This window comes from Arachis hypogaea, chromosome 6 (genome assembly GCF_003086295.3).
Source record: "Arachis hypogaea cultivar Tifrunner chromosome 6, arahy.Tifrunner.gnm2.J5K5, whole genome shotgun sequence".
Taxonomy (NCBI): domain Eukaryota; kingdom Viridiplantae; phylum Streptophyta; class Magnoliopsida; order Fabales; family Fabaceae; genus Arachis; species Arachis hypogaea.
This window is the reverse complement of record NC_092041.1, coordinates 19,744,099-19,757,432: the sequence shown is the minus strand read 5'-3', so window position 1 is coordinate 19,757,432 and position 13,334 is coordinate 19,744,099. Positions and strand designations below refer to the sequence as shown.

The following is a 13,334-nucleotide window of genomic DNA, read 5'->3' as shown; positions in this document are numbered from 1 at the left end:
TAGTCGAAAACTTGCTAGTAATTGTTTCTTTTGAATGTAGAACATTATGGATTTGTCATTATGAGTTTCTTTTGTTTAGTTATAAACTTTGATGTTTGAAGTTGTTTGTAAACCTTTAATATTAAGTTATGGATAATTTATTATGTAAAATTTTATTATTTAAAATTATTTTTAGGTTTTTTAATAATTTTATTTAATATTTAATTAAACCGGTTAAACTCCGATCGAACCAGTGAACTATTGAACTAGTGACTTCACCGGTTCGGTTCTCGCAACCTTGGTTTAATTAAAGAATATATCGGTGTATTATAATTTTTTATCTAAAATTAAACATTAGTACTCAGATGTATAATAAACAATGTATCTTAATTTGATTGATTTTGTTACAGAATATGTACTAAATACCAACCAACGATATTGTTATGATCTCTACCAAAATAAATCTCAGATGGTTGTTGAAATGTTAGTCAAAGAATACATATTACATTTGTGAGCAAGTGGGGCAATTAGATGTATCAGTACAATAATGATAAATAACCACAAAATAAAATGGATCTAGAAGAGAGATACAGCTATTTTTGGATCCTCTAAATTTTGAATTTCACTTTAAAGAGTAAAGTTTGATCTATCACCCTTAAATGGTTTCTCTCTCATATTTTTTCTTGGTCCTACCTATGAAATAAATAATAAAAAATCAAATTTTACTCTTTAAGGTGAAATTCAAAATTTAGAGAATCCAAATCCCTATTTTAAATGGGTTACACCAAATAGCAGTTAGCAGGAAAGTTTATTAAACTGGCATTAATATTCGGGATGTCCACTATCGGGATGTCAACTACAACTACAAGTAGAATTATGTCAAAACACATACCGGCTGGATATCATAGAAATCTTTGTACAACCTCCTAACTTTCATGTGTTGTGCCAGTATTCAGATCAAATCGACAGATCCTGATGAATTTATCATCCGGAAAGATACCCTTTCCCGTCATTTCGCGATATAGGCTATGTGCCTCAGCTGTCCGTCCATGCATACAATACCAAGCAATCAGCACAGTATAAGTTACAACATCGGGTTTAACTGCATCTTTGTTCATTTTAAAAAACAGCTTGGAGGCCAAATCTATTTGGTTTGACTTGCAACATCCATCAATCAAACAAGTATATGTAATTACATTTGGCCGACAGCCCTCCCTCGACATTTCCTCAAATATTACCCCGGCCTTATTCAATTCTCCAGCATCAGAAAAGCCAGCTATTAAAGATGTATATGTAATCACATCCAGACACAAACCTCTTTCTTTCATTTTATTAAAAGTGTCATTAGCTAGATGCATTTTACCACTACGGCAATATATGTTAATAAGAATCGTGTATGTGATGTTGTTGAAAGCGATCCCTACCTTTACCATTCTTGTGAATAACATCACAGACTTTCTAAAATTCAACTGTTTGAAAAAGCCTGATATAAGAGTACTATAATTAACAACTCCGGGAACTGTATTCCTTTTGAGCATTCTTGGCAAGAGCTCCAATGCCCTTTCTGGATAACTTTCTTTGCAAAGCCTGTACATTATTGCATTATATGAATGTGAGTTCAGGGTAATACCATGATCTGATAATTCCTCCAACAGTTTTAATGCTTCTTCCAAGCGTCCATCCCTACAATATCCATTAAGAACATAATTGCAAGTGATGGTATCTGGCGAGATACCGCGTCGAAGCATGATATTAAAAGCTTCAAATGCCTTATCATAGTGTCCCAGTTTGTAGAATCCTCTAATTAGAAAGCGGAAACCAGAAGTAGTATGAACCAAATTATTTATAATCATCTCCTGCAAAAGCTTGGTGGCTGAATTCTTATCGCCATCCATACAAAATCCATCTATTAAAGTTTTATACACAGTTTGATCATATTCACAACCAGAAGCACCAATTCGATTGAAAAAATCTTTTGCACGTTCCATCAGCCCACTTTTGCAAAGACCATGAATGAGGGAAGTGTAGATAACAACAGATGGTTTTATTTGGTAGCGTTCCATTTCCTCCATCAAGTCGCGACTTTTCTCTACATCGCCTTCCTTGCAGAGTGCATCAATTAAAATGCTGTAGCTATAAGCATCAGGCACTACTCCAGAGATCTTCATTTTTTCTAGAACCTCAAAAGCTTTCTGAACTGCACCTCTTATACAGAAACCACGAATTATAGCATTAAAACAATGGCTATTGAGAGGCTTGTTTCTATACGACAAATTACAAATTAACTTGAAGGCAACATCAAGAGAACCAACTTTACAAAGTCCATGAATATAAGATCTATATGTCACAACAGTTGGCCTTTGCCCGCTACTATATATTTTTCCTAAAATCTCGGTAGCCCGTCTAATATTTACATCCCACCCAGGACCACCTCTACAATAAAAGTTCATCATAATTGTATAGGTGTAGATATTTGGTGATGGACCATAGTCTTTCAATGCTTCAAAAAATAGCCTCACAAAATCCACTCTATTTGTTTCAACCAAGCATTTCAGCAAGAAATTGCAAGACATTATATCACTTTCAAGCCCAACATGCTTAGCATTCACAAACACATTGACAGCATTTTCAAGCATAGAATTTGATGCAAATACTTTCATGAGCACATCAAACACGATAGCTGATCTTTCCAAATGGTGGGGTGAATCTAGCAAAGCCGAAAACAATTCAAATGCGTCGTACTCAGACTCATTGCAGAACTCAACAATATCCCTAAGCAAAGTAAACACCTCCAAACGCATCTCCGCCAGAGCAAATATGTGAATGATAATCCTAAAACAGTTGATTGAATGAGAAAACCCATGGCTCTCAACCCAACTCCCAAACCTTTTTTCCCTCGCAACCCTAAAATTCAAGGACTTAAACACCTTACCCACTAAAGGAAACAATTCGCTCCCTGTTGTGGGAACACGGGGAACTGACCGGGTTACCCCAAAATCCACCACAGCATTGGGCTCAAATTTTGGACTTTCATCAAACACTTGGTCTTCCAACATCAATGCCCCGGATGCAGAATTATACAACCTCGATAAACATCGCTGTCCGGGGTGCAGTTTGCTTCGGAGAAAAATACATCCATTTAAACATGTTAACGACATCAACATACACCCATCAGAACCCAACTCTCGCCACCAAGGAAATACAGAACAGCCCGGAACAAGAAAATAAAATAATAACAAGCACAGACTAATGGAGATATGAATTCGAACGAACCTTGAAGGGTTCACATCGAGGTATGGGAGTAGAATCAGGGGAAATGATAGAAGAACTCTCCAACCATGCGGGCACAAGGGTTTATCGACAGAGTTGTGAAGTTGAAGCGTACAAGTGAGAGCATGTATGTTGTAGAAGTGGTTGCTGAGAACGGAGATTTTAACACGAAGGTTTTTGCGGCCACAGTTGGAGAAGAACCGTGTGACAGTATTGTGGAGTTGGAACTGCTCTAACAAAACTCATAGTCATGTTCAAACTTCAAACCACAAGCAGTTAAACAGTGAAACATATTGGTGGCAAAACAACATTCAACATAATAACATAGACATTAAATCTCCAACATACAAATTAAAATAAAACGAAAAAGAAAAGTTTCCAACAAAACAACATAACAAATCTTGGTCAACGATCATAGCTTGGTTTAAAATGGGCGAATTCCATATCCCATGCTCACTCATACAGGGCACAAAGAATAAATAAACTACAAAACAGGGCACTCACTCCTAATTCAATCATTCAGACCAACTTTACCCTCATTCTTACATGCATAAACTAAATATAAATAGCAAACAGCATGTGGAGCCCTTTCGTCCAATTTACATTTCACCTAAACTCTTAAATATCAAGCAACACATTCAGGTAAAAAGTGCTGCCTGCTTCGGAAAATGACCTTATATATGCATGGTTGTTGATGGGATTAGCAAACTGAATCATCATCAATAATTAAAAGCATAGTTATCAAAACCGAACTGGGAATTGACCCAATCACACAACTGGGTCAACCAGTGAATTATTGGTTGAACTGGTTGACCCGGTCACAACTAAATATAAATATAAAATTACAAAAAAAAGAAGCTTAAAATTAAAAATTCAAAAGCATGTCTTCACAAACACATTAATAACAATCAAGTATAAAAATTCTGAGGAAAAAAAACAGAAATATAAATCAATAAATTAATGATTAACAAACTCAAAAAAAAACTAAATTCAACTAATCATACCAAATCAATACTGCCTATGTAAGAATCAAATCTATTCTTACGGCAACAAATTCAGCTCATTGATAATCTTCAACAACAAAAAATTTAACTCCAAAGATGATTTACAGCCAAAAAAATTGGCTAAGTGATTATTTGAGCAAGTCAGCAACAAATTCAACTCTGATGATTTTCATCAACAACAAAATATTAGCTGTTTCAGCAACAAATTCAACAAATCCTAGTTCAGTCACGATTTACAGCAACAAAGCAAATTAATTGATTAGCAATTCAGCGACATGGAAAAATACAGGGAGACGGGGAAATCTGGAAAAGAGAGAACAGGGTAAGCGATGATGCAGGGACTCACCAACGTTCCACGGTCCACGGCGACTCGGCGAGGGCGAGGATCCGAAAACAGAAGACGACGAGCAACGACGACCCCAAGGAAGGCGACGAAGCAAGCGACAACCCAACGAGTTGCTTCTGCCGCCGGCGAAGAGGAGCCCAGGGATGGCCGCGAGACGTTGAGACGCCGGCGCCGAGACAGACGAACGACGAGATGGCAGCAATGTGACTGAGACGAGACTCCAGTGAGATTGAGAGGCAGAATCGAGCAGAGACAACCACGGGCGCTGCAGTGCAGGCAGCAACAACCACGGACGACGAGCAGCAACAAACACGGACAGCTCGAGCACTCACTGGCGGAGGGAGGCGCAGCGAGACGCGAGCAGCCGGCGGCGAGCGTGCGGTGGTGACGGTGAACCGAGAGAGAGAGAGAGATGGGGCTGGGGTGGGTAGCTTCAGAGCTAGGGTGGTGTGCCGCTTGTGAGAGTGAGAGAGAATTAGAGTGGGGGTGAGGGTAGATAACTTCAGAACTAGGGGTTTTCTTTTCTTTTCTGTTTTTTTTCAACAATAAACTATTATTTGTACAAACTACAAAGAAAATTTTAAGGGTCCATCTGGTGTACAGATGGATGTATACAAATTTTTGTCTTTTTATGATTTAAAAATATATCACTAAAAGTATTGTTTAAAGAAAAAGTATTACCCTTAATCATTAACTTAGCTCTGATATCAATTTTTATAATGTAATTTCTTTTTCAAAATTTCTATTAACTCTTCATATTTTGTTTCAAATAAGTTTATAATTTGTATAGATTTAGTTGGTGATACTTTATAATTTGTAATTTCATAATCAAATGTATTGACCATTTCTACTATTACTAATTCTGATTTCATTTTTATAGTTTTTCAATCTTGTTTTAGTTTATAATATTCTTTTTTGCATGGATTATTGTATATAAAATCTTTTATCTGTTTGTCTTTTTCTTTAATATAATTTTTCAAATCCTCAAAAACTTCTTTTATTTCTATACTTTCTGTTGTTTCTAAATATCTTTTTAATTTTTCAACTTCATTTTCCATTTTTTCTTTCAACAGCTTTAATTCTTTTAGATCATAACATGGTGTTCCAGGCATTTATAAATTTTTTAAGTTTAGCTCCAACTTATTTATATTTGTTCTTATTTCTATCCTTTTTATTATAAGGTCATTAATTTCGAACTGAAGATTATTTAATTTCCTTTTATATTCCTTTATTTTACTTTTTAATTTTTTTGCCCTTTTTCTTTTTATTTTGTTTTCTGGTTTTTCAATCTTTGTATACTTCATTATTTATCTTAGAATTTCTGCAAATTCTATCATCAATTCATCACTATTTTCTAGAGATTCTATTAATTTTTCTAACTCTTCAACTTCCCCTTTCAATTTGTCATAGATTATTTTTAGAGCTTCAAATGCTCTTTGATTTATTTCAAAATAATTCAACCGATTTTCTTTTTCAAAGAGCTCTTGTTTCTTATCTTGATAGGTTACATATATTTTCTCTTTATTTATTGTCATAACTTAGTGTTTAGGGTTTCATTTAATTTTTTGACCTTTTTTGTTAATTCTTTTATTTCAGAATTTTCTTCTTTAATCTTTAACTTAGATAAACTTAAAGGGCTATTAATTTTGGATTCTCTTATTTGAAAATTCGATGAAACTAATTTTTCTGATGGTTCTTTTAGTAAAAGAACTGGGTTTTCAATAGCTTTATATTTTGGTATTTATGTCTTTACAATTTTCTAAAATAATTCATCGACATAAATTCTTTCTCTGTTTTTAAATATTATACTATGATGGCTATTTGTTAAAGCATAATTTATTGCATATGTAATTGAAAATGGTTCATCGTCTTGTTCCATTAGATTCTTTCTGTGAAATTTATAAGCCAAACTTATAGATCTTCCAAGATTTTCAGTTGATAAAGGTATAGCATATCCAAGATGGGCATTGAATTTAACATTTACGTTTGCCAAGTTTCCATGAACAATTCCAATTATTTGATCTATTGGGTTATCAGTAATTCTTTTATCACAGATTGCTAAGCTTATTAGTGAATTAATTCCTTTCATATATGTAGATTTGATTAAGACTTGTATAGTACTAATATGAATCCATCCAATTTTAGATCTTTTTTGTTGATCCTTAATTTTTTTTCAATCTGTTTACCTAATTCTTCATCATTTATCAAAGCTATTTCAAATTCTCCATTGGCGGATTTTATCTTTATAGGGGCTTCAAGTTGAATTTTTCCATAGTATATTATATTTTTTCTATTAAAAACTTCTTTTAAAAGATTTTGTTTATTAAAATTTTCATTTGATTTGAGATTTAATTCTGTTTTTAGAACAGCCTATTTTTCATTATCTAATAAAGCAGTTAATCTATAACAATCAGATTCTTCTGTTAATTCTAAGCTTTTTAAATAATTCATAACTAAGAGATTAGGATAAAGGCGTACCTTTCTGGAGAAAAACTTTCTTTATTTAGTATATTTTACATAAGATGTTTTTATCTCCAGAGGGGAGATTGTAGATACTAACTCCAGAGGGGAGTTTAGAATTGGTTTTCCCTAAGGGAATTCTTCTTCAAACTATAGAATCGCCTCGGCAGCTTCCTCCTTACTCTCCTAGCATATGAGTACTCTTAGCCTCCTGCTTTCTATTGTTTGATGCCTTCTACAATTTCCTAAGCAATCTATTTATAATGGTTGGGTCTGATGGACAATTCCCATCCTTACCCTTCTTATGACGTCATTGCTTACGTCATTGTTTATTATCTTGCACTAGCTACATTGTTGGTGCTCTATGACCTAAGCGCTTACGTCATTATGCAATAATGTCGAGAGATGCTTCAGACGCGCTGTCCTCTTCTTTTATGTGAGTGGATGAGCTGTCTTCTTCTTTTATCATGTGGGTGGATTCTATTTCATTATTGCTTTCTTCAGATATTTCTGAGACACACAGCTGGCACTTGTGGTCTTCTCTGTTTTTTATCAAATAGCAGAGATTCTTTTTTATCCCTTCAGGGAGTTTTTCTAAGAGCCCGGATAGATTGTAGAATGCAGATTCAAACTCTACCAAGAGTCTCATCTCTCTTTCTTCAATTTCATTTCTTTTACTAGACACAAGCAGAGTATTTCTACTTTTATAATTGATTCTTGTGTGAGACTCCCTTGTTATCTTTTGAGTTCTTTCGAAGACCCTTGCTAGTGTGCTGGCTAGTCTTCCTTCATGACTGTAAATTGTTAAGTCTTGAATCTGATCAATTGGTTGAAAATTTCCTAGAAAGACGGACATGAATATTACTTGGTGTGCTGGAACCAAGCATTCTTCTTCTTCATTAAAAATAGGTTGACTGTTTGTAAATTTTAGGGATATATCCCTTGGATTTACATTGTCAATCATATTTTTAAATCTCTTTACTGCATCAACAAATCCTGCAGGAAACTCACTAATAATTTTTAGATCATTAAAAATTAAAATTGTATCAATTAATCCATACTGGAAAAACTGATAGGTATCCGATGGGAAAGCATCTGGAAATATAACCAGTTTTGTTAGCTGTTCTTTGGCAATAGGATAATATCCCAAAATTGCCCTTTTTTCTTCAGTCCAATTCAGGACTATGTTAAGGGTTTCTCTGAGATTTGATCTACAGACCCTTTTCTTTTCCTTGATTTCAGCCCTTGTAAGAATGTTTCTTATTATCCCTGTTCTCTGGGTTTGAATTGGAGCTTTATCTACTCTTTTTAGGGTTTGCTCTGGATGGAGAGCTTCATATTCCCTGAAGGATTCCTTTGCCTCTTCCAGTGTTAGAAACCCTCCTTTATGAATTATCCTTGATTGGTGTGTGAATGGTGCTGCTTTTTCCCAGGCATCATATACTCCTTTCATGGGGCCATTATAAATTACATAATATTTTTTATCTTGGGTGGATTTTTTAATGATTTCAGCAATTGTTTTATTTTCTGAAATTTTTTCTTCACCTGATTTGTCCACCACGCTTAGCTGGCTGAACTCTGTTGGTTTCGCTTGTTGTGTTGATTTCATTGCTTCAATGGCCTTCTTAAGGGATTGGATCTGTGTCCTTATTTGCTGACAATGCTTGCATTTTTCGAGTTCTTGTTCATATTTTTGAATTTCTTGATCTAATGCGTTGTAGACGAACTCCATTCTCTCGTTAATGTATCTGCAATAACATTTTTGTCACCCTTAATATATTCAATTTTTATTGGATATTATAACAAAAATAATTGCCATCTTACCAATCGTCCATGATTATAATCAATTTTTAAATTATATCGTATAAAACCTGTTAGGCAGCTTGAATCTGTCCTTAATGTAAATTCTCTGGGTAGTAAATCAATTTTCCATTTCTTAAGAGATTTAATTGCTGCTAGAGTTTCCTTTTCATGAGTGGTATATCTCTGTTCTGTTGGAGTAAAAGTCCCTGAAATATACCTGCAAAGTAATTCCTTTGGGGAATATTTAGAATCTAGTGATTCTTTTTCTTGTTCCAAGCTTTTTATAGCTTTCTTAGCTTTTAGACATCCTGACCAGGTTATGTCTGAGGCATCTGTTTCTACTATTAAGTAGTCATTTTCTTCTGGAATATAAAGTTCCTGAAGTTTTTCACATAATTCTTTAATTTTTTGAAATTGCATACTATCTTTTTCATCCCATTTCCATTCTTTTTTAGTACTTATTTTTGGAAATAAGCTTTTAGTGTATTCTGTTATATTCTTTAAAAATCCTTGATCAGAAATATAATTTATACACTCCAAAAATCTTTGTAATTATTTTCTATCTTCTATTTTATTAGGAAATAAATTTACCTTTTCTAGAACATTTGGTTGAAGTTTTAGCTTTCCTTGGGTGGATAGAATTAATCCAAGAAACTCTATTTCTTGTTTTGCTATTCTTGCTTTCTTTTTGCTAAGAACTAATCCTTTTTCTTTACATCTTTCTAAAACTATTAATAATTTTTGAAGATGATCTTCCTTATCTTGTTTTGTAAAAACTAGTATATCATCAATGTACACTAAAACAAATTCATTTAACTCTTTTAGATTTTCTTCCATAAATCTTTGATAAATACATGGGGCTTGTTTTAATCCGAATGGTAATACATTCCATTCATAGAGCAACACACTTGTTGATTCTTTTGTTGGGCAAGTAAAAGCAGTTAATTTCTTTGTTTCTTCGTCTAAACGAAGTTGCCAATATCCTGATTTTGCATCAAGAGATGAAAACCAAGTTGCTCCTTTGATTTTTTTCTAAAATAGAATCTTTTCTTGGAAGTTTATGAGCATCACCAATAGTTGCTTCATTCATCTTCTTATAGTTAATAACCATTCTTCATTTTCCCCTTTTAATTTCATTATTGTTTTCGACATAAAAGGCTGGAGCCGCATGAGGACTTTTACTTAATCTTATAATTCCTTTTTTCAAAAGATCTCTACATTCTAATGAGAACTCTTCTCTATCTCTTGCGGAATAGGAAATTTTATTTGGAACATTTATCTCTTTTTTAGGGTCTTTTAATTTAATGCTTACTAATTCGTTATTTGTATTTTTAATATCTAAAGGATTTTCAGCACAAATTTCATCCAGAAGTTCTTCTATCTTTGTTTCAAGATTATTTTTTGGAATTTTTATCTGAAAGTATAAATTTAAATAACATGTCTCTAATATAGAAAATATTTTAAATTTTAGAATCTTATCTATAGTAGTGGTTGGTATTTTTATACGTTTCGATTTTTTATTTATTGAAGAATCGTGTGGAGCTTTTAAAACTATATATGTTAATTCTTGAATGAATGGATGATATAGCTTTAAAAAGTTATTTCCTATGATAAAATCCATTCCAGAATCTAACATATATATAGATGGAACAATGAACCTATAATTTTGAATAAAAATTTCAGCCATCTCTGCTTTTTGGTCAATTTTATGTATTGATTTGTCAGCTATTCTAACTCTTAATGGTTTCTTTAATTTTTTCCAATCAAGTTTTATATTTGAACTAGCAAAGCATTGTGTTGCTCCAGAATCTATGAAAGCATTTATAAACTTTTCTGTTATTTTTATAGTAATAAATGTGGTATTATTACTCAATCTCTGAGTCTGTTTCTGAGACATATTAAAAAATATAGTCTAAGTTATCATCAGATTCCTCTAATGGTTCCATGAAACAAGACTTAGCAATTTCTATTTGTTTAGTAAGATTCTTTTTATCCTTCTTTTTTGGACATTCATTTGCATAGTGTCCTTCTTCTTGGCAATACCAACACTTACAATTTTCTTTTTTATTTGGGCAATAGTTATTTTTTTGTCTTTTATTTTTATTGTTATTTTCCTTCCTAAAATACCTCTTTTTTCTCCAGTTTGGATAATATTTTCTTTTTCTAAATTGATATTTTCTTTTTCTTTGAAGGTTTTTATTAAGACCATATTTTTGAGGTATCTCTTCATTATCCTGACAGCAAATTCTAATTATATTTGCAAATCTTTTTTGAGTCGCTTCTTGCATACAACGTTCTTTTATTTCCTCTCTTATTGCAGAGGTTGCTCCACCAAAATTATTTTCAATTGTCCCTCTATTTATTTCTCTTATAAATCTTTCCATTATAAATTCATTAGCAGGATATGGAAGTTTTGTTATATACATACTAAGATAATGATTTTTATCTTCTTCTTTTAATTTGTAATAATGTATTCTATATTCACATATATAAGATTCCACATTACATAGATCATATATCTGAATATTAGCTAAATAATTTTTTGCTTCTTGATACTCTTTATTATAGACTTCTTGTCTATGATCTATAATATTTTTTCCAAAAAATTCTTTATATAGAATCATCATTATATATAATATCTTATCATAAGCTGTTATTTTTGTTGCTAAATCTTCTATTATTTGGTTTTCTATTGATGTCATATAATCTCTTATAGTTCCTTTAGTATGAAACCCTATGTAATTTCAAATATCTCTTCCAGACAAATCACTAAGCTTTGGATTAGTAAAAGCTTCTAATAAAAAGGAATTCAACCAATTTTCGAAAATTTCTTTTTCATTCTTTTTACAGTCTAAATCAAGCATTCTTTCTCCTTCTATTTCCTGGATTTTAGGAACGTATTTTGATGGTATTTTTATATATTTTGAATCTTTATTTATAAACCCTTTTTTAAAAGCATAATTATCAAAACCTGTTTCCCATTTAAATTGAGATTGATTATCTTTAGATGTTCCAGCTTCATTTTTTACTTGTATTGGAATTGCTGGTTCTTCGTCACTTGAATAATCTAGGATGTGTTCTTCATTTTCTATATTTTCAGAATTTACTAATTCTTCTTCTATTTGAAATCCTTGTTCCATAATATTATTTTCTTGAGCCATTTTTAATTGTTTAAAAAGCATTGTAACTTCTTCTAATTTTTCCTCAATATTCATAATTTTAGTGGTGGTTTTACTTTTAAATCTGTTATGTTGATTATATTTTGAAATTTTTCTTCTTTGGGATTCTCTTTTTCCTTATTTCTTTGAAATTTTATGGATACTAATATTTCTTCAAGCATATCTACTATAGAATTTAATTGTGGGTTAAAAGTATGATAAAGATGTGGGGAATCATTTCCATGGTAACATTTCTTAGAAATTCCGTGTGAAAAATAAGTTTTTTCAGGTTTTTGAAGTCCTTCAATAAAACTTATAGTAAAATAAAGATTTTGAGAAAAATCATTTTGTATTGATTTTAAGAATTCGGTGTCATTACAGTTAACATTAGTTAAAATCATTAATTTTTGATCTATTAATTTTGATAACTTAATTATTTCTTCTCTTAAATCTTCTAATTTACTTTTTTCCATTAGGTGACGCTTTTCTTTGTGAAGAGTTACGGTTTAAAGTGTGACTTTAAAAAGTGTGGTGTAAGCAAATCTTTAAATCTGTATGACTTTTTGCTCTGTATACTAAAATTCACCAAATTTTAAACGTTGACAATATAATGAAATAATAAAATTAAAATTAACAAAATCCGATAAAATTATTTAAATCCTAAAAATTTATTTTAAAATTTTAAATTATTCTTTAACCTCAATCTATTAAGCTATTGTCCTTTTTTTTAATAATTACTATTAATCATCCTCATTTTTATTATTGTTGTCAATTTCAACCGCACATATCATAGCTTCCTCTAACTCTAATCGATAGTTATCAAACCAGCTCAACATAGCCGGTTTGACTGGAAACCCAGTCATTCGGTCATCTGGCCAGGTCGAACCACTCGTCAAACTAGTTATGTATGGAACCCGGTGAAACCCGATTTGACCCGACGAGTTTATGTTAAAACTGGTGACCCGGCCGGTTAATTCAACTCGGTCCGGGTCGTGCTTTTCCTTTAAAAAAACAAATAGAAACAGCGTCGTTTGCCTTTAGATCCCCCCTCCCCTTTCGACGAACCCTAATGGCTATTCCCCCTCCCCATTTCCCTAATTTGAGAAATCAAATCAGTATGATTCCAGTGGAAGTGTGGAACCCTCCAACGCTCGTCTCCGATCTCTTTGCTCCTTCGTTGTCGGCACTCAGCAGTCATTCACCCTCGCCCTTACCTCGTCACTCCAACATCTCTCCCCTCACCTTGTTATTTCGTCGCCTCTCCGCTCACCTCGTCACTCTCGGTCTCTCACGGTCACGGCCTCACCTCATCGC

The 13,334-nt window shown here is 32.6% G+C and overlaps 1 protein-coding gene across 1 annotated transcript; it reads right to left on the bottom strand.

Annotated features, from left to right (window-relative positions):
* Positions 1 to 347: 347 nt before the first annotated feature.
* On the bottom strand, positions 348 to 5,290 carry LOC112805421 (uncharacterized). Its single transcript, XM_072198132.1, has 3 exons — positions 5,281 to 5,290; positions 4,600 to 5,165; positions 348 to 3,476 (listed from the first exon to the last, which is right to left on the bottom strand). Exons 1-3 carry the CDS (start codon positions 5,288 to 5,290, stop codon positions 906 to 908), a joined length of 3,147 nt encoding a protein of 1,048 aa, XP_072054233.1. The 3' UTR covers positions 348 to 905.
* Positions 5,291 to 13,334: the final 8,044 nt, after the last annotated feature.

What these genes read in the sequence shown, in the direction of transcription:
- LOC112805421 (XM_072198132.1), bottom strand. An exon ending in CCGTGGACCGTGGAACGTTG is followed by an intron (nt 3,477 to 4,599) that starts GTGAGTCCCTGC and finishes TTGTTAGAGCAG; the next exon opens with TTCCAACTCCACAATACTGT.